The sequence below is a fragment of the Grammomys surdaster genome, unplaced genomic scaffold (genome assembly GCF_004785775.1).
Source record: "Grammomys surdaster isolate TR1022 unplaced genomic scaffold, NIH_TR_1.0 129, whole genome shotgun sequence".
NCBI classification, from domain to species: domain Eukaryota; kingdom Metazoa; phylum Chordata; class Mammalia; order Rodentia; family Muridae; genus Grammomys; species Grammomys surdaster.
Window position 1 is genome coordinate 8,065,442 of NW_021604587.1, and position 22,461 is coordinate 8,087,902.

At 39.1% G+C, this 22,461-nt stretch overlaps 2 protein-coding genes across 2 annotated transcripts in view; one reads left to right on the forward strand and one right to left on the reverse strand.

The window, feature by feature from the left end:
- Macrod2 (mono-ADP ribosylhydrolase 2) overlaps window positions 1–22,461 on the reverse strand; it is a 1,849,434-nt gene that overhangs the window by 1,586,339 nt on the left and 240,634 nt on the right. The gene's annotated exons all lie outside the window — the stretch shown is intronic.
- Flrt3 (fibronectin leucine rich transmembrane protein 3) lies at window positions 7,916–20,049 on the forward strand. The gene is made up of 3 exons (XM_028754790.1): window positions 7,916–8,104; window positions 15,919–16,116; window positions 17,614–20,049. Exon 3 carries the CDS (start codon window positions 17,659–17,661, stop codon window positions 19,606–19,608), a length of 1,950 nt encoding a protein of 649 aa, XP_028610623.1. The 5' UTR covers window positions 7,916–8,104; window positions 15,919–16,116; window positions 17,614–17,658; the 3' UTR covers window positions 19,609–20,049.

Consider the following 22,461-nt stretch of genomic DNA (forward strand, 5'->3'; position numbering starts at 1 on the left):
TTCCCTCCCCTCCCCTCCCCTCCCTTCCCTTCCCTCTCCTTCACTCTCCCACTACCCCCCTGCACAACTCTCTTTCCTCTGAATTTCTGTGGAACACTTTCCAAAGTAAGAAATTTGACAAGATCCACCACCCATTCCCAGGACAAAGATTTAGGGTCAAATCAACCTAAGCCAGTGGTTCTCAACCTGTGGGTCACAACCAATGGAAAGTCCATCAGAAACCACATATTTCTGATGGTCTTAGGAACTGAGACATGGATCATTAGCGAAATCATAGTTATGAAGTTTATAATTTTTGCTACTTAAACAGGATCTTGGTCAATTAAACATTTCTCTTCCTCAAATATATGTGAGATTGTGATATTTTATGGTATATTCAGGTTCTTTTAAAATATAGATATCAATAAAAGTAAGTCTGAGTTTCCTTTCATTTTAATTAAATTTGGTCAGAAGACAACTTACAGGAGTCTGTGGTTTACTTCCACAGTGTGGGTCCTGGAAATCAAACCGTAGCTGTCGGGCGTAATGGCATGTGCCCTTACTCACAGAGACATCCTCACTGGCCTGAGTCTGAGTTATATAGGGAAGCCACTCTCTTAAATTTCTAAATGATTTCCTATTAATGCAATAGGCCTGTCTCTCTATAGAGAAACAAATGTTTGAATAAAAATACCCAAGAAGTTTCAAAGATTACTTAAAGTTCCTTACAATTATTCTCATTTCTAATAATTTATTCCTACTTTCTAGCAGAAAGGATAGTTCTGCTGTGTTCTAAGACTGTACTGAATGCACACAAATTGCAGATTAGTTCCCTGTAACTTCTCTGAAATATAAGAAAGATTGTTTGTAAGGAACAAATAGTAACTATCATGACAATAGCAATGGGAATGGCAACAAGGTTGAATAATTACTGTGGATGAGTAATACCACAACTGAAGCTTCATAGCACCTAAAATTTTAGATTAAATAAAATGCCTAAAATGTTTAAATATACAAACCTTCCTTTTAAAATAGTTTAGGAACCCAAAAAAATAATACTGTCACCTAGGATTCACACCAGCAGACTTACAGCCTGTATAAAGGACCTGACCTGTCCTCAGTCTCAGCAAGGCAACAGTAAGCTGTGACCTGTTCAGCTCATTTCTGACTTGCCTTGGGGAGAAAGAGGAAGGCAGAGTTGTATGTAAACACTTCCCAGTGTAGTCTGCTCCTTGCCCCTCAACCTCCATGAAAACAAAGGACCACTTGACTCTTAATCATATGTTTCTTCTATATAAACATGGGAATTTAAAAACCCATGAGAAAGCACCTCCAATTTTTCCCAAATAAAAATGAACTAGTTTAAAAAGAAGCATTTTCAATTCTAAATTTTTCAAATATTTTAAAGTAAGAAAAAAATTCATAAACGTATAGATAAATTTTGGCAATATGTACACTTAAAACTTGTCAATCTAGAACTTGATTTTTAAGCACATGAACCCTAAAGACTATTTGTAAATATGCAGGAATGATACAACTTAATGCCAAAAATGAAATTAAAAACTTATCTAGTCATTTTTAAAATCCTTTCAAGTTGGGCACTAATGACTCCAAAATGAACTAAAGAAGTCTGTCCTGAATGGTGTTCAAATACTGAAGTGCTTTTACATCACAGAAAAATTCCCAGTGGTAACACGACTTAATTTTTAGTTTACTATTGTTTAGAATAGATGTCATTGTAGAACATTGAATTACATGAAACCAAATGAACTGGAAACACCTTTTCTTTTCCATTTTTTTGTGAACACTCAACTCATACCAGTTGCAAAGAAGAAGAATACTGTTGACGTAAATCTGCTTTGTCTAGACAGCGCCAGTGAGAGGTTTCACAATTTATAAATAGATGCGGGTGGAGATGGTCCTTAATTCTACTTCAAATGTGTTTCTTTCAACAATACGTTGATTTAACCTAAGGAATTTGTCTGCAGGGAAGTCATAATCTCTAAAAAGGAGGCCGTCTCAAGCACTGGGGAGCAACAGAGCCAGTTTTCAAAAAAAGGGAAAAACTCACAATTTCTCAGCAAGCAGTGTTCGTAAAATCAGCCCCAAAATGTCAGAAATAGGGGAATAATGGGACAGTTTGCCAGCTATGATGACTTCAGTCCAGGCAGCAGTAGCTGGATCTTCATAGCCACAGGGCTTGGGTTGAACACTTGTATGATGTCTAGTTTTCATGCCTCCCAATATTATTAGTTATTCCTGTCCACTCACTGCCAGAGATAAAGACTTGGCTGTTTGGTTTGTAATTAAGCCTCAAAGCCAGTCTTAGGTGAAGCTTCTCTCTACTTGTGAAGATTCAAGACAACCAACAGAAACATTGTTCAAATTATTCTATTCCCAAAGATAAAATGATAAAACTTATAGTTCAATTTAATATCAGTGGATTGTTTTGAAACAACCTAAGTCCATCACAGCAAGTTTATGTGGGGCCGCCTCAGTATGTGAGGAAGCAGAGGCTCAGAAAGCTAAACCACTTACTTTTCCTAGAGCCCAAAGGAAAGCTGCACAGGGGTGAGTTTGCCCAGCTTGCGCCCAGTCTCTGTGATCTTAAAGGTTCATTTCAAACTCTTTGGTTTTTGTTTATTTGTTTTTGTTTCTCCATTTTAAAAGAAGCAAGAAGGATCACAGAGAATCAAAAATGGTCAAAGGCAGGTTCCCCAAAAGCTGGAATCCCCCATCACTCCATCTGCATAGCCATTCAGGAAGGCCCTAAACAGGGGAGAAAATGAAGCCCTAAAGCCTTGCATCCCTCCCTGGGCTACTGCCTCACCCAGCCCCTGTGCTGTGGGTATGGAACTATCTATTCTGAATTACAATTGTTCCTGTCTTTCCTGGGACCAATCAATAACATTTTGAGTATTTCTTTTACTCTCCTGCCCCACCCCCTTTATCTTTCTCCTGATCTTAGGAGCACAGCACTCTAACTTGGTGACTGGGGAAGAGCAAGGAGTAGGTAGGTAAGCAAAGAAACAGACACTCTGATTCTGCTTTGATTTCTGCTTCACGTCCGTTAATAATGGATCCCACTCTAATGCAATATGTTTTGGAAATATAGTTAAAAGGAATATATGATTGTTTTTAAGGTACATTGTAAGCATTGACTGAAAGGCAAAGGCAGAACAGAACTGTTTAATATAGCATTTTAAAACCCCTTTTTAGTATTCTATGGCATCTGTGACCTGCTAAAATCTAATTATTTGTCCAATGCTCTGTGGAATTGTTCAGAAAGATGTGGTACAGTTTCTAACTGGTGCATTAAGCATCTGGCCTGACTTCACAGAATTCCAGAGAGCTGAATGTGCACTCTATATTTTATTAACATCGCATAGGCTCATGCTTAGATGCAGTGCTGATGTGCCCTGGCATACATCTCTACCTGTTGACAGGAAAAAAATGGGCTAGACTCAAGGCTCTAGAGACAAAAAATCTTTCAAAGATGTTTTGGCAACTTTAAAAGAAACTTTAGGAGAGAAGGAGGGAGGGAAGGGAAGAAGACAGAGAGAGAGAGACAGAGACAGAGAAAGACAGAGACAGAGAGAGACAGAAAGAGAGAAGCTTCAAGTCTATAAATTTATAAAAATACACACGTTTCAGTACCAAATTGCCCAAAAATGATAATATCTAACATCTCTTGCTTTCTTCCCTAACTTAAAGACCATTTTCTTTGCCATGTTCCCTGTCTGTTTCTAAGAAGGATCCACTTTAAGTACAGTTCCTATGGGACAGTAGTTCACCAGCTTATCGCTCCATTCTTATACAATAGCTTCTGTAATGAGAATCTATCCAATAAATAAATGAGTACAGGAGCTTCTAGGAAGAGCTTTCCCCTCCCTGAATCACTGTGCTAATGGGGGATGTAGTATGTACACCTGAAAGGAAAGCCAGGACTCCCAAAGGGCTGGTACACATAGGCAGACACTGAAAAGGCCAGAACAGAGGGCAGAGGAAACTGCATCCATGCTGACAGGTGACTTCTATTAGCTTTACCTGAAGCCATTCAGTATGTTTGAAGTTCTCACAGAAACCTGTCCATCTCAACTGTTGACTATAATACAGCTCAGACTTTCAGTTGCTTGCAATCCGAAGAGTCTCAGCTGATAGCAGTTCTAGATGTTTAACATACCAAAGCCAGAGCTACCTTTTCTTCCTCCTAGAGCTGGAAAGATTTTATATTCTCATCAGTAGTCACGAGGGACAGAAGATCATCAGCAATGTTTCCAACTTAAATAAACTTTGATGTGCCCTAAGATTTAATCTCAAAGCATCCCAGGCAGGGGTGGTCTGGGTTCTTCTATACTAGGAGTGTCTTTTACAAGGTAGTCAATGAGTGTTGATAAAGATGAATGAGACAGCCTACATACAGGCAAGTTAGGAGACGGGATGCAATGATCCCTTGTGTAATCACTAATGACTGGCTTTACCTGGAACTTAAAATCCATCTGCAAGTTTTCATTTTTCTACCTGGTACACAAGAAAATGGCAGAGCCTGGAAAACCTGGCTCCAAACCTGATGTCCCCTAATTTTGGCAAGGGAACACCTCTTCTCATAAGATACTTGGAGGGATGGGGGAACACAAATCCCTCTGGTGGGCAAGTTTCAATCATCTCTGGGCTCTATCCCAAGTTGGTTGTTTCCTTTCTCAAAGACATTTTTCAGTGACAATGTTAGATTCGTGGATATCTTACAACACACAAGGAAATGCAAAGTAACAACAAATAATCTTTCACCCCAAAAGTCTTCTAGGGCTTAATAAGAATTTAACATGGGAACATAAAGCCATGTGATATAGGAAGACAGAAAACAGGTAGGACAATCTCCTGCCTCCAGTGCACCTCCTTCCCCTGCCTATAGAACAGTTGCAAAAGGAAGTTGAAAACCATGTTCTTGGCCCTCTCCTACCCCAACTACTGCTATTCCCACATGCCCACATGTCCCTATCTTAGTAAGAGCAGCTATCACTTTGTTGGGCAGTTCCTAGGAGTCATGCTCCAACCTAAAGACTCAGAAATATTAAGTGTTTTGTCTATAGTCATGTGACAAAGCCCAAGAGAGAGCTCAGATTAACAGAAGGCTCTGAAGCCCACATGCTTAGACTCAGCTGCCCTCCACACCACACACAGACTTTGAGTCCTTCTTGCTGTGAGACTACAGTCCCCTGCTTCACATAGCAGCCTAGAGGGTATCATAAAGAAAACTGCCAGTTTCCCCCTCCTTCAACTGGGACAACCATCCTTTCTGTTGTTCTCTTTTAGAAAGCAATCTGAAGCAACTCGTGGCATTTTAATCTTGCTAGAAGTGGTCAGAGAGTACATGTTAAGTGGAGGCCCCACCCACCTCCTCTCGAACCCCTGAGTATATATGACTGGTACCTACTAAGTTATTTCTCCATGGTGAAATAAGCCAATTCAACCCACATTATTATATTAAATGCAGGTTTGTTGGGAAACTGCTTTCGGGTGAATTCACTGGCCATGGACGAGAGAAGGGGGTTGGGGCAGGGAGAGAGAAAAGTCTCTAGTGAACTCAGAGAGAAGAAGAAGAGAGAGAAGGCAGAGGAAACCAAAACTTCTGAAGTATATAAGGAAGAGCCTCTGGGGGAAGGGTAGCCCAGCTGCAAAGTTCAGGGTTGGGGGCAGGGTATGCCAGGTAGAGACTGAGGAATGCTGGGACTGCTTTGATGTGTAAAATATGTCCTGGGTCCAAAACCAAACAGTGGCTCTGCGAGTGCTAAGCCGCAAGACGAGAGTTTGGACTCTGGCATCCACATGGTAGAAGGAAAAAACTGATTCCTGTAAGTTATCCTCTGACCTCCACACTTACATCATGATGTGTGGGTCTCTCTCAACCTCCACATACAAACAGATAAATGTAATTTAGTTTTTGAAAGGAGTATACATGTTTGTATAAGGAAAGATGATAATGAAGGCTCTGTTAAGATTTGCCTCTAAAGTCAGCACCTTCAGGAGAGATTACATTTTTAACAATTTCTTGCATTCACCGCTACATTCACCGCTTGGAGGTGGGGCAGAATACATAGCTGGCATTCAATAAATTCTTGCTGTCTTTATTTTCCATGTAATAAAACCAAAGCAAGGAGCAGGAAATATGAGGTCATATACCAAATGGTCGACTAGGGGATGGCATCAGCCCTCTGAGCACCTCTCTCTCAGGCCAGCCAGCTTTCCTTTAAGATACCTATAACCCAAACTTTCCATTTATCCTTCTTTTCTGTTGAAGGGTTTCAGGCAGCTGAATGGAGGCAGAACTGATTAAATATGGATATAAGCCCACAGGAATTTGGTCAGGCAAAATTTTCCTTTTTAAATAGAATCAACTCTCATCTGAAAATGGCTTCTAGAATTATTTCAAGAACCAATTGAATCCAGGTGTTTGATTTTCAGTAACTGAAAGCACCCCCATCCTTTCCTTGAGAGGTTATCAGTTACTCCTACTTCTTCTATCAAAAATCAAGCAGCCACCTCGCAGTTTAACCTGCACTACTGAACACTTCTAAGGACCTGGCTTTTCAATAGATGTTAAAATGCTAAAGTCCTACTTTCATTCAGTGGGCCATTCCTCAGAAGTCAGCAAGAGAGCAATCATAGAACAATAGGTGTCAGAATATCTCTTATCAAGGGGTCACCTTCCACTCTGGATAGCACCCATTCTTGGAGGGGCATTCTAAAGGTCAAACAGCTGCCAAACACAGGTTAATAGCTAAATGAAGCTAACGAAGAGAAAATAACCACATACTCCTAAGACAGACAACTAGCCTTCAGAGATAAACAGAACATTTCCTAGAAAGGATAAAATCATGAGCTTGTTGGAATCAAGCAAATAAAGAAGTTAAAGGAAATTACTATTCAGGTAAATATAGAAACAAGATCCGTCACTTACATTCACTCACTTAGGAGAAAACTCACAAGTTCAAATAACAGAAAACCGATGGTAAAATTATACCTGGAAATTAAAGTATTAAATTCTTGTTAATTAGGCAGAGAAATCTCAATGTCTTGCAACTGTCAGTATTTATTCATGTACTCAAAATAAAATAATTTAATCCTGGAAGAACCATCTCTAACAGATATTTTAAGGTATTGATGACTGAAGCCATGCTCATAGCAGCAAAAACCATTAAAAAAAGATTGTTTTGTCTCAACCCTTTTAATTTTAGGGAAGAATGTTAAATATGAGTGACTGACTCTACCTAGTTCTAAAGTAGAGGTCTACCCTTATGCACACATGTAGGTGGTTTCTCTAGTAGTACATGAAACATTCTTCATTATGTGAAAATGCACAATGGGAAAAAAACCAATAAGACTACTTTCTTCAATATTTTTCTATCGTTCTTTTATTTTTTCTTTCTCCTAGGTAAATCATCATTTAACTCTGCTTTCTCTTCATTTGCCAAATCAATATTAGTTGGGATTGCCATCCTTCATTTTCCACAGTTATGATTGTAATGTAATAAAAATAATCTGACTTTTGTTAACTTATTTTCAGTACAGATGGCTTGGGCATCAGACACCTGTTTCTCTATTGGGTTCTTATAAATACCCTTCTAGCATGCTTGTGTTTTTCTGAGTGTGCTACCACTACCTGTAGTAGTAAACTTTAGGGAGCGCGAAGATTCCAGAGTTGCTACCTACAAACCAAATGGCATCTCGGCTTTGGCAAGCTGAGAGGCTCATTTCGGCTTCTCTCGCCCCCTCTAGCGTTGGCAAAGCTCATCTGTCTGATTATCCAGTTACCTCACTGAACAAGAGCTGGGCTAAGTCCTGCCCACCTATGACATCACCCCCTTCCTCAACCACTGCGAGGTGAAGCTTTAAACTTCAGACTTGGAGGTGGGCTGCGCGCAGTCAACTGGATGCTCTCGCGCGCAGTCCTCAGCGCAGGAGTGATCTGAAGCAGGACGGCTCAGGCTGCAGCTGCTGTGGCTTTGTGTGCACTGGATGCCGCGCTCCGGGAGACGGGGGAGGGTTTTTACTTCAACTCACAGGCAATGGAATTACAGCTGTAGCAGCAAGGTATAAAGGATTGCTTTTTTTCCTCGTCTTCCTGGTAAGTGTTTTCCATGCTTTTTCTTATCATTGTCCCAGAAACTTCGCTTGCTGTTACTCTCTGGAAAGAAATGACTAGCTTGGTTCCATGAGGGATCCAAAGTAGCCACGTTTGCTCTGTCAGCAGGACGGGTCAAAGATGTGCGTGCAAGCCAGCTAGGGAAAGTCTGACAAAATAGCTGAATGTGAGAAGTTTCTTACAGACTTAAATCATTTTAAAAAATAATAATAAATAGCTCCTCCCTGTTTCAAGCAATTGCTGTCCGCGCAGAGCTTCACGGAAAACTGCAAGTTGGAAAGTTGAGTATTTGAGATAGAATAGGAGAGGCAGATTTTTCTCGGCTACAAAAGCGAAAGGTCGCTAACTTGGTGTGCACTGTATGTGTGGTATGATCACCGATCGCTGTTTCTATAACTGTGAAAGAAATCAATAATCCCTCAGCCCATGAGTACGCAGTACATGAAAAGCATACATCTTGCTCGCAGCCAGCAAAGCTGCGCTGGGAGACCGAGATGCCTCTGTAGAGGATTAACAGCTACACCTAGATTTGAAAGCTTGCACTGCTTATCCAGCCTCAGCTCCTTCAGGCATTTCAGGCTTGGGAATCTCAACTAGTAAATTCAACTCAGAATCTCGAGCCAAACCATATTCCCAGGCCGGGAGAATGTCAAAGCCTATCGCTTGGGCGAGTGTAGAATGTGACTAGCATAGTAACTGGGTAGTCCACTCAGAAAAACTAACAAAGCTCACCCTGGAAGCCGTGCTTGATGTATGCAGTGAGGGAAGCAGGGGAGGGAAGCCTGGAGTCCACATCAAATGGCAAAGGCAGAGTGTCCCTTTACTTGCAACACACAGTGGAAAATCTTGTATTGATACAAATGCGTGTTGACTACAAAGCTTTCAAACGGTATTTAAATGTATCTATTTTTAAAAAATGTTTCTCAGTAAATTATGTCTGAAACAAAATGGTTGCATAAAGGTAAAGAGTGCAACAGGCCCGTCTTTTCTCAACATTGGGAGGGGGCTTATTTATTTAGAATTGAAAGGAGATAGAAAATGTTGTTTTCCCAATTACAAAATCAAATGGTTTTAATAATTAGTTATTTCAATAAATCTATGCTTAAAATGCACACACTTGCTATGTTATTATGATGAAACAACATGGTCAAAGCCATGAAAAGTGCTTCAGCTGTAGCTATTCCTTTATTCATCCCTAACTGCATAAGAATACCCTGACCAATATAAACAGAAAAGATGAACCTGTCAGCTTCCAGGCTACAATCACTTAAGCTTGACTCAGAGTGACAGGTGACTGACACCCATCGCTTTGGAAATGAGTAAAGAAGGTAATTCTTTTAAAGTGCCATAAAATATTATTATTACTACAAATATTAACAAGCATAATGTTATGACTGTGCAAAGACTGGTTATTCCATTTAGTTTCAAATATATGTGTATATGGATACATATACAACTATGTATTTATCAACCTATAATGAGGAAAAGGGTTAAAAATGTCATTACATGTGTTCAACTACAAAACAAACAAACAACAAAAAACAGTTTATTCTTTTACTAGAGAACTCCCAAGGGTCAGAAACTATATTAGCAAATGAATAAACATAGTGAATTCATTAATAGAGTTTTCTAATAGTGGCATTGATCACTTATTAATTGGGCTTTTTGTTTTTCTGCATACCCTTTTTAAAATCGATTCTGGTTAGGTTTAAAATGCTCAATTAAACAATTCCTGAATCTAATGTTTATGAGATACAGCAAATAAAGTTTTTTTTTTACAAAAATTACAGAAAATTACAAAACAAAACAGGAAATTTGTCATAACTAAATGTGGCAGCTAATAGAAGCTATGTTTCTTTTGCTTTCAAGTGTTAATTAAGGAGCCTCCGATTCTATCAAAACTTTTTCAGAGCTAAATGAAGCGGTGTGAAATAAATTTGGTTGAAATCTTGTGGCTGTCAGACTTTGTTAGCGAGCTATTAATTATCTTTACCCCAGTTTCTTCTCTGGCTATATTGCCCAATCAAATAGAAACTCCAATTACACTCAGCGTCTCCTGCCTAGGGACACAAGACCCTAATGAACAGTCAGTCCCTCCAGATGAAAAATACAATTATCAGTTTTAAACAGGCAAGCACAAGCAATGCAGATTCTCCCCTGTGCTTTTCCTGGACACACATCCCAAGGCCAAGATTACTGGCCATTTTCTGGATTATTTCGAACAGTTTTAAACCCAAAAAATGTTAGGGGCTGTGAGTGTGCCTTATTTTAATATGAATGCTTCTTCCTTGCATTTTAGTTATGATAGGCTGATATTCATATGAATATTAAATCTAGTTATTTAAAAATATTGAGTGTAGAGTTGCCATTTCAATCAGTCTCTCAACCTTCTTCCCTTTTAAAGGTGGGTGGGCTACATAACAAAGAATGTGATTAATGGTAAAACCGAAAGCTAAATTAAAAATTCTGTATAAACCCCTTTTTTTGCATTCTTGTATTCATACCAGTTCAGTAAAAGGCATTATAAATACTTGTTTCATGTCAATGATGAGTACCATAAATGAAGTCAAGGAGGGAATAGGATTTGGTGAATTTTTCAAAAGCTTTGATTCCTCCTCCTCCTCTTCCTCCTCCATCCCCTTCCTTCCAACCCCCACCTTGTGCCCCAGAGGCCTTCACTGTTCTTCTCAACGGGAGGCTTTGTTGTAATTAAACCAGGGAAAAACTGGCCAGCAGCAGCCAACATCTGACTTGCGGCTTCTGCAAGCAGTGTTCTGGTAGAGTGTACCACCCCCCAGCGGGCAAAACTCAACAGTAAATCTCTCAGCAATATCGGCCTGCAGAATGGCGTTCTCTCCCCAGAGCAGAAAAGGGATGCTCCTCGGCTTCTAACATGCTACCGCTTCAGACTTTCTCAAAGTCAACAAACCAGTTTCCAACCAAGAGATGGCCGGCTGGTAAACTGTTTTCTGGAAAAGAATCCTTCCTTTTTAAAAAACCAAAATAGGGATCTTCCTTTCAGAAAGCACTTCCAAAACGCAGATCAACATCACTAAATTTGTATAAACATCACAATAATCTTGACGGTTTTGAAATCCATCTTATGCTGCAGAAGAGGGAGTTTTAACCATTAGCACAAATCCACAGAGTAGATGTTAAGGAAAAAAGGCATAAAATACAATTTAGTCAATAGGTAACACCACGTTTCCATGCTTATCGTCTCGTTCCCACCCTAAGATCAAGTGTCAGGGATGTATGAAAAGCTCTTTCCAGGTATTAGTCTGCTCAAGGAGGAGAGGAAGAAATCGCTTTCACTTGATGAGACAATGACAGCTTTTGTTCTTTTGCTTCACGTGTGCACAAGTTACCGTGGCAACTTTGAAGGGAACACCCGCAGACCACATTTGGTTAAGCACCGCTTTTTCAAGTGTGCCACTGGAGTATGGATTGATCAGCTTTTCTGTGCTGTTGGTTTTCTTCCTATTCACCCACTTTAAATCAATACATACCTTACTCAGACATGAAGAAGCATTGTATTTTACGATTTTTAGATGGTCTCACTAACTGGAACAGAGGCTGTCACACAAGTGGCTTACATAAAGAGTTGTCGAACTAATGCATGAAATTTTAAAGGCCAGAAATGTAAAGGGAGGTTGGATTTACACCCTGGAAGAGTAGTTTTAGGTTTGCAATGTCAGAGCGTTTCCGGTTTAATACAGGCAGGCGCACCTTTCATTACAGCTGCCCAAATGTCAGCACAAATTCAAAGCCCAGCCTGGGCCTGGAGCTGGAGTCACTTAGCTCCTCTCTCAGTAGTTCCCTTCCTCATCCAGGTCTTAGGTGTTTAAGTCATTTAGTCTGGCTTGAATATCATGAAAGGAAGAGCCTGTGGTGGGATACAAGGTAACACCCCATCCTTTTGTCTTAAAGATGCTTGATTTCACTTTACCAACAAAAGAATTAAGATTTGTTCAGGACAAACCCAGTGGGGCAGTCCTTTTGCTTTGGAACTTTTTATCTTCATTTATAGAAAACTTCTTGTTTTCTATAAGTGAAACAAAACCTTCTTCGTATTGGAGGAGAGTTTGGGCAAAACCAAGTATAAAAAGGTACCACTTGCTTCTCTGCCTCTCTGCAAACACTGCAGACTTCCTGACTCTCAGGAGGAGAGCTAGAGATCCTTCTGCTTGCCTGCATTAAACAAAGGATTGGGATCTTCCTGAAATCTGATGATCGTGGAAAATCTAACTACCAGACAAGTTGCTTGGAAAGCATTTTGCCATCACTCTTAACTAACCTGGTGGAGTCCGGTTTTCAAGTTTCACGACACACACAGTTCACTTGGAATATTGTTTGTTGTTGCAGAACCTCAGTATTCATAGGCTGCTCATTAGGTGAGCAATTTTCACCTTCATAAGTAAATTACTTCCCTAATATGCTAGATGCTGTTCGTGTATGTTGCAATTTAGTTCAAAGCATTCACAAACACAGATTTGAGTCAGCAAGTGTTGTCTTCAATATCAAGATTTGTACTTAATATAACAAATTTTGAGTGCAAATTCTAAATGCCATCATATTTTTAAAGTTAATATTTTTAAAAAGTTTCAGTCATTAAGAAGTCACTCTGTGAAGGCAAATCAATAAAACAGAACTCACATCTCACACCATTAACTCTACGTAAATTTTCTTTACAGTGTATTGATCAAACGAGTTAGATCAAAATCAACTTGAGTAAAAGGTAGTAAATTCCTGGTTTAGACAGTTATCATTATGCCACATAACTTTACTTTAAGCTAACTTATTTTCCCCAAACCTAAGAAGTACTTCCTCATTCAAAGTCTTTGTCCACTGAAAGAGAAGGAATCGTAAATAAGTGCATTGCATCGAGTTCTTGATTTTATTTACATGTCAATGTCTTATTGAGAAACAACTTATTAATATTTACTAGTTTTTATAAAGTGTCTCCAAAGAAGAGCATCTTTATCTATTCATGTAGCTTCTTGGCTATATTACGAAAATAAATTAGAGACCAGACTGGGTTGGGGTTATAAACCATTAAAAAAAAAAGAACTTTTAAACTATTATTTTGAAAAGAAACAGTCAAAAGATACCTGTTAAAAAATCTGTTTCACCATTAAGGTGAGTGTTTCCTTTAGCTGAGGCTTAAGTGTTAAATACTTAATGATTACATTAAACATAATTTTAGAACGTGTCACTAAAGTTTTTCCCCAAGTTATCAGTAGCAGTATTTTTCTAGAGGATAGATTGCTTTTTGTTCAGAAGTGACGGCCTTTTTCAAGCCCATGCAGAGAGCTCTGAAGCCAGTGCTGCGGCGCTGGCCACAACATTCCCAACTTTTGCTTTTCACCATTTCCATTTACCTACAAGGCGCATGCCTGTGACTATGATGACCCAGCTCAGATACCAAGCGTAGGTACAGAAGTTGGATTGCTTATGATGGAGGGATCATTATTATGTTACATATGAGAAAAATCCCTATTTAGCACTACAGTTCGAAATATGAAGAGGCTATAAAATCATGTAAAATGCAGTCATTAGGTACACCATAAGCTGAACACTTTTGACCTGGGAGTCCATTTGTGAGACTACCCTTTTCTAAGAAGGCATTTACTTCTATGCTTTTGCTTTGAGTTTTAATGAAATCTGAGGAGGACTGAATGGCATTTTTCTCTTGATTTAGTGAAGTTTAAGGTTTTCTGTCAATCCATACTATTTTCACTTTTGTATGAATAGTGAATGTTGAGATTGGATATCAAGCAGCAGTACTAGCTAACCTAGCAACTTCATAAGAGTGGAACAGGTTAAATTCATTAATCTTTGTTTTCACATTAATATTTATTCCATCTCTGGTTCCAACAAGAAGAGAGAGAAAATCAATGCATATATTCTTAAAGCCTAGTTCAGCAAAATAGATATAATTGAGATTTTTTCTTTTTTTTAAAAGCAGCTACTAAAGCTATTTTATCCCCAGTTCTCATTACGAACATTACACTGTGGTTTGTCCCGACTCAGAACAATCACGCATTTCAAGTCCCATTCAGTGGGTTCATCATCTGACCTCTGAAGTATGCCTGGCCCTACCAACGCCCCTGGAGCATAAGAAATACTTGATGACCGGTCACTTCATACATGTTCTCACTTGCTAGTAGCATGATAGCTTTAAATTAATTTCTAATGCAAGTTAACTGAAGTGATTGTCTCCTTGCCTTGAAATAATCATGCTATTTTATATTCTGGATTGCTTTCAGGGTTAGAAAACATCTATGGCAAAAGTAACTTTAGAGTTATAATTTCAGCAGCTTGGTTCTCCCACTCTTATACATTTAGAAGGCAACATTGTATAAGCAAATACACTATTGAAATCCAGTAGGAATGCAAAAAACCCTCACAGTAAACACAGACCATTGAAACTTTCCACTGCAGGCACTTCGTATCACACACGAGTCTGCTCTATCTGTTTGCCAACTACTATTTTTAGGTTGCTTAAATGACAAAAAAAAATGTGTATCTTTCATTTTCAAGTTCATTTAGTATGAGTATAATCTATGACAGCATTAGTGTCTAGTGACAAACTGAAAGGAATGGGAATTTTGCAACAAAAGATAGGAACATCAATTGTGGCCTTGGTTAACATACAGTCTCAGGAAATTCTGGAGCAGTTGCTGTCCTTGTTGGATGCTAGGGAGTAACTGGCAGAGAAGCAAATGATTCCTTTAGTCCTTATCTTGTGGTCACATATTCTTGTTATACCCAATGTTCCCTATATCTATGGAAGGTGCTGAATGGGCAACCTGAGTAACCCATGCTCACACTTATCCCCTTGTCCATCCCCCTAAACATCCTCACGAGTCTTCTATCAGAATGATGGGCAAAGCAGTCACCAGCTCAGTGACTGGTGTTTGTCATCAAGCCTAAAGTCCTTTTTCAGGGATGAAAACTACAAATTGTTGGGGGCGGGCAGCGTGTTTGTGTTTAAACCAAGAGATTCCTTGGGTTCCTATACCTTCTTAAGTTCCTCTGAAAAGAAATGGAACAAAACAATGACAAGTTCAATGTGCTAAAAGAAAATTGCAGTAGTATTCCCTTTTTAAAAGTACAGTTTAAAAGCCCTGTGACTTGAACCTCTGTTACAAATGTGGGCAAAACCACTTGAGTGCTAGGGTTTCCAGCTTCCTGGGGAGTCCTGGTGTACCCCCAGGAGGGAGGTGAAGGTGCCCACGTTCTTCATTCAGCTAGGAAAATGCTAGCATCGACCTGAGCTCTGGGCATATCAAAACAAGAGCAGCAAAGCCAAGTCTTTTTCACACTTTAAGTAGTAGATCATGTGATTTGTAAAGCCCGTATTCAAAAATTCAGAGTAATTACAGTGCCTTTTCATCAAGAACTTCACTATGCATCTGCTCCTCTCTGCAGCATGTTCTTTGAATACATCGCATGCCCAGGCACCAGAAAGTGAACATTAGCCTGAATTTTAAAGCCCTGAAAGGGTCTTACTGCTTCTTAAATGTAATTTTGTCCTGTGTCTGGACTCAAGTGTGTGTCACTAAGAATCACTTAACAATGGGTGTTATCAGTTGGATGACAATCTTATCTTTGGCCACAACTTAATTTTTATAGTTAAATAGAAAGCACAAACAGAGAGGTCGGTCTACCAGTTTCGCTGGATGACGAACAATGCATTGCTTCCAAGAACTAATTGATGTTAAAGCTCTAGGAAGTCCCTCTGGTATGCTACTTTTCACTATCAACAGTGTTACTTGTTTTTTCTTCCACAGGAGGTGCTCAGTCCTGGCCCATTTTAAGGAAGAGAAATATAAAGGGAATTTAGTGTGCTTCCTTCTCCTTCCATGAAGACTGCTTGCACTGTGTCCTTTGCTTGTTCAAAGAGACTCCACCCATTCTAGTAGAACGGGACTGAAACAGAAATTCTGAGAAAGCAGCAAGAAGCAGAAGAAATAGCTATTTCACAGCAGGTAATCACACCTCGGGATGTAGCTACTGTACAGAGTTTATACTTGGATAATCCTGGATGGGAATAAAGGGAGGGGGTAACTGCCTGGAAAACCTATTACTACACAGGCCTTAGCATCATGAATGGCTTTCTTCATGAGGATCTGAAGTTACTATCTCTGACCACACTGTACAGAAGAGCCAATAAGCATTTCAAAGAGGGCAGTTTCCACTGAGGGAATTAAGCTATACAAAAGGAGCCATCACATTGAAACTATCAGAAAGAAAATAAAAAACAAATAGGAAGCCATGTGTCCTACATAGCAACCGGAGGCTGAGTTGTTTCTGGCCCCCACTTTACTGAGCTTGCCCACCTTGCTGAACCACAGCTGGAATGTTCATTGGCAGCAGCGAGCCTGATCTGGAGGTGTGTGCGGCATAGAATTACTTGAATAAACAGTGAAGAACATTGCCAAGGACTAAAGAGTTTTAAAGTCCCAGCCCCTCACCAAGAAAGTAACATATGTGCATTGGACTGTCACCCAAATTACTTACATCGTTCAAAAAGGTAGGAAAAATATTAAGCTATTTTATTTTCATGCCTAAAATTATAAAGGCTGATTAATACCTAGACTTGCAGAAGAGAGAATAACGCATAGTATACCCACATCAATCTATAATTCTTTAGCCCATGGGAAAGCTTGAATCATTCTAGCTTAGAATTTGAAGACAGATAAATGCACTGTTAAAACATGTTTTGACGCTGGAAAAAAAAAAAACCAAAAACTAGATCAGGTTATTAAATCATGCAACATTAAATATGACAAAATAGGTTCAGGGAAAAAAGGTTAGCATAAAATGGAATTTTCCATTTTTACCAATTCCACACATGAATTCTACAATTCTTTTCCTAAAGTAAATGAACTATTCCTTCTTATTTTCTTCCCAGAAATGCCTTTGAAACAACATTTAATATTAATATTAAATAATATTAATAACCAAAGCAAATACTTTGCTTTACTGAAATAAAAGAACTCAAGAGATGTGTAGCTAATTATTACATATCTCTATACTTTATGATAGTTTGCCAAAGGAGACAGAAACAGAAAACACTGATAATATATATATATATATATATACATATATATATATATTTATAAAATAAATTATATTCCTCTAAGTAGTTTCTATAAAAATTAAAAGTTAGAAATTTGATAACCTTCATGACTAGCTGAATCAGATATAAATTATATTTTAAAATATTTTGATTATTTAATTATATTTAACATTTTAAAATAAAGTAGATTTAAACATGGTAATAAACTTATATTCCAGAGACACTCAGGAAAAAGAAATTATATGAGTGTGGTTGTTCATAGATAGCAATGAATCCTGGCATGCTCCTGTCTGAAAATTAAAATACTGAAATTGGTTATAGATATCTTCGTTTCCACATCTGTTCTTAAGACACTTCAGTATTCTGGCCTAATTGCTTTCTCTTGTTTCTTACTCTATTGTAGTAACAGAAGCTGCCTGCTATAATAAAGACCTCAACACTGCTGACCATGATCAGCCCAGCCTGGAGCCTCTTCCTCATCGGGACTAAAATTGGGCTATTCTTCCAAGTGGCACCTCTGTCAGCTATGGCTAAATCCTGTCCATCTGTGTGTCGCTGTGACGCAGGTTTCATTTACTGTAACGATCGCTCTCTGACATCCATTCCAGTGGGAATTCCGGAGGATGCTACAACACTCTACCTTCAGAACAACCAAATAAACAATGTTGGGATTCCTTCAGATTTGAAGAACTTGCTGAAAGTACAAAGAATATACCTATACCACAACAGTTTAGATGAATTTCCTACCAACCTTCCAAAGTATGTAAAAGAATTACATTTGCAAGAGAATAACATAAGAACTATCACGTATGACTCACTTTCGAAAATTCCGTATCTGGAAGAGTTACACTTGGATGATAACTCAGTCTCGGCTGTTAGCATCGAAGAGGGAGCATTTCGAGACAGCAACTATCTGCGGCTGCTTTTTCTGTCCCGGAACCACCTTAGCACAATCCCGGGGGGCTTGCCCAGGACTATTGAGGAATTACGCCTGGATGACAATCGAATATCAACTATCTCTTCCCCATCACTTCACGGTCTCACAAGCCTGAAACGCCTGGTTTTAGATGGAAACTTGTTGAACAACCACGGTTTGGGTGACAAAGTTTTCTTCAACTTAGTAAACTTAACAGAACTGTCCTTGGTGAGGAATTCCTTGACAGCAGCCCCGGTGAACCTTCCCGGTACAAGCCTGAGGAAGCTTTACCTTCAAGACAACCATATCAACCGGGTACCCCCAAATGCTTTTTCTTATTTAAGGCAGCTGTATCGACTCGATATGTCCAATAATAACCTAAGCAATTTACCTCAGGGTATCTTTGATGATTTGGACAATATAACTCAACTGATTCTTCGCAACAATCCTTGGTATTGTGGGTGCAAGATGAAATGGGTAAGAGACTGGTTACAGTCGCTGCCTGTGAAGGTCAACGTGCGAGGGCTCATGTGCCAAGCCCCAGAAAAGGTCCGTGGAATGGCTATCAAGGACCTCAGTGCAGAACTGTTTGATTGTAAAGACAGTGGGATTGTGAGCACCATTCAGATAACCACTGCAATACCTAATACAGCATATCCTGCTCAAGGACAGTGGCCAGCTCCTGTGACCAAACAACCAGATATTAAAAACCCCAAGCTCAATAAGGATCAGCGAACTACAAGCAGCCCCTCACGGAAAACAATTTTAATTACTGTGAAGTCTGTCACCCCTGACACAATCCACATATCCTGGAGACTTGCTCTGCCTATGACTGCTCTGCGACTCAGCTGGCTTAAACTGGGCCATAGCCCAGCCTATGGATCTATAACAGAAACGATTGTAACAGGAGAACGCAGCGAATACTTGGTCACAGCCCTAGAACCTGAGTCACCGTATAGAGTATGCATGGTTCCCATGGAAACCAGTAACCTTTACCTGTTTGATGAAACACCTGTTTGTATTGAGACTCAAACTGCCCCCCTTCGAATGTACAACCCCACAACCACCCTCAATCGAGAGCAAGAGAAAGAACCTTACAAAAATCCAAATTTACCTTTGGCTGCCATCATTGGTGGGGCTGTGGCCCTGGTAAGCATTGCCCTCCTTGCTTTGGTGTGTTGGTATGTGCATAGGAATGGGTCACTGTTCTCACGGAACTGTGCATACAGCAAAGGGAGGAGGAGAAAGGATGACTATGCAGAAGCTGGTACTAAGAAAGACAACTCCATCCTGGAAATCAGGGAAACTTCTTTCCAGATGCTACCGATAAGCAATGAACCCATCTCCAAGGAGGAGTTTGTAATACACACCATATTTCCTCCAAATGGGATGAATCTGTACAAAAACAACCTCAGTGAGAGCAGTAGTAACCGGAGCTACAGAGACAGTGGGATTCCAGACTCAGACCACTCACACTCATGATGCAAGGAGGTCCCATGCCAGACTGTTCCCCGGGTTTTTTTTTAAAAAAAAACCTAAAAAGGTGATGGTAGGAACTCTGTTCTACTGCAAAACACTGGAAAAGAGACTGAGAAAAGCAATGTACTGTACATTTGCCATATAATTTATATTTAAGAACTTTTTATTAAAAGTTTCAGATTTCAGGTTGCTGCTGCGGTTGATGTAGTGGGGATGCCTGAACACAATTCTATATTTTAGTATTTTTTAGTAATTTGTACTGTATTTTCCTTGCAGATATTGAAGTTATAAACCATTTACTTTGTGTTCTACTGAGTAAGATGACTTGTTGACTGTGAAAGTGAATTTTCCCGCTGTGTTGAACAATCAGGACTGCGTTCACATGAAACCCTTGTAGTATAAGCACAGGCCGTTTTTCACTTTGGTATTAATACAATGTAAAAAGAAAAAGAAAAAGAAAAAAAAAAAGAAACCTGGCTGGATGACAAAATAAATTTTAAAAGCTAGTTATGAAATAATGTTCCAATGGTTAAATTTGTATTATCCCAGTGGTATTCAATAAATCAAAATCTGTGACATAACGGGCAGTATCAAACTTGCCGCACCTCTCATTTTACCCTAGGCAAATTCAATATCCTTAAGGAAGTTGAGCATAGTTTCTGAACTGAATACACCAGCTGGCATAAAACCAATGGGAAGGAGTCGGCTGTCAAAGCCGCTGTCAGCAGAGCTTCAAGAGTAAAAGACTTCACGAGAACAATCATGGAAGTGCAGGGAGTATACGTACTTAAAAAAACCATGACAACTTAGACTTCTGTAGTGTAATCAATACATATACTAGAACTGCATCTTGGGTTTTGCCTGGACCATCCAGGCTCTTGAAAAAGTTGAATCCTAAACACAGAATTGTTAGTGTTTATGATGTTTTGTTTTATTTTTTTTTTATAAAGGATGTCTGAGAACAACCGTCTGCATAGTTAAGAAGGTAGCGTATCCATCAGCAATTCTCTCAGTGATCCAGAGAAAGTAGTGCTGTAAGTAAGTGAGAATTTCAGAGAAAAATAAACACTAGATATCAAATGTAGATCTGGCTTACATGAGATGCTTGAACACTGTACATAAATATTCAATTTACTTTCACCATGGTGGAGAATACTGCCCATTACTGTCACAGTTTTCCAGATATTACATAATGGACTTGTAATGTAACATTTCTTTACAGCTTCCTACTGAATTGTGAGCTATTACTTGTTTAAAAACCATACCACTTTTTGTTGCCACAATTTTTTTTTTCAACAACGGAAAAAAAAAAAAAAACCAAAGTGCACTGTACGCCCTTTGGCCAGTCTTGTATGTGCCTTGATCCAACGCTACATGTATTCAGCTTTTGAAATTTGACAAATTTTTCATACTTCCTTAAATATGAAAAATTATGGTCTTATTGCTGAATAAAACTTAAGAAAAGCAGAATAATTGTGCTTGCTTTCAGGACTATGTTACCATCACTAAAAGTAGAAAATTGCCAGCACATGAGTCCTAAACAACCCCATGTATTTTTCTAGGCATAAAAATAAAAGTTGGGTACAAATAAAAGAAACAGTGGTATCTTGAGGTTGTGTATCATTTTTTTTTCTTCAAAGAGTCTGTATTTTGTGGATAAACATTCACTCAGTAGATGAAAAACTCTAGAGTGGTTTCAATGTCTTTATCTCAGGAGCACTGCTGTCATTGTCTGAGTTGATGCTTTAAAGGTGGTTTTGGAAATGATGGTTTTAAATATCCTTTTGAGAGAGTGAGGTGGCATCAAAATATTTGAAATGTGTTATCCACCATTAATAGTCGTACCGTCCGATGAAAAGGCTTGTGGCTCAGTTGCTATCTCTATGTATAGAGTAGACTCCTATACAGCAGCTCAGGGTCATTGTGCCCCTCAGATCTCATGAGAAGCTACACAGCATTCTGCTCTGTTTGTTACTTCTGTTATGTCTGAGAAAACTACTGTGCTCCCAGAGGCTTCCTAGACACTGTGGCTTCCCCTCTACTGACACAGATCCACGGCCAACTTGGAAACCTTACTTCTTATTTGACATCTTCAAAATGTTACCCAACAATTTCTCGTTTGACTTCCTGCTACAGAGGATTTTCTATGAAAGACTGAAAAGTGTATTTGATACTAAATATGGGGTACATTTTCCAATGGGAGTTTGACTTAGCTCTAGGTTTTGAGGTGTTCAATTACAGGTCTGCCGAAGTCAGGAACAGACTGGGTAGTTTATGAAGACCCAAGAAACCTATGGCTTATAGAAAGTTGAAAATGGATTATATCAACTATTTTCCAACTACTTGAACTTGATAAGCACAACAATTTTATATATGTTTTATACTTCTTTTTATTATTTCATGTAAAATAAATCCAAACATGTTCTACATAAAAAACATACACAACACCAAGTAGATAAAAATTTACTATTTTCTTAGCTTCAAGCCTCCACCTTCAAAGGCAAGAGATTATCTAACTATATATGCATTCTAAATGTCCTGAATGAAATGTTCACCCTGTTTTTTGCCAAATGTTTGACAAAAATCAGAAATTGCTCTTAGATGCAGTAACTTGTAACTGCATGAAATTACTGGGCCGACTCTGGCTCTCCATTAAAAACAGCACTGTTCTCTGCCTGTCAGCAGGGCTGACTTATTAAAAGTATTCCCCTGGGTCAGGGGAACTAGTGAGAAACAATGCCTTCCTAACCACAGTCTCTGACTGAAGCACATTTTATGGCTTCACACAGCAGGACAGTTCCAGGAGGAATCCCTAGAGATCTGTGGATGTTCTAAAGCAACTTAGAGGGTGGGTGT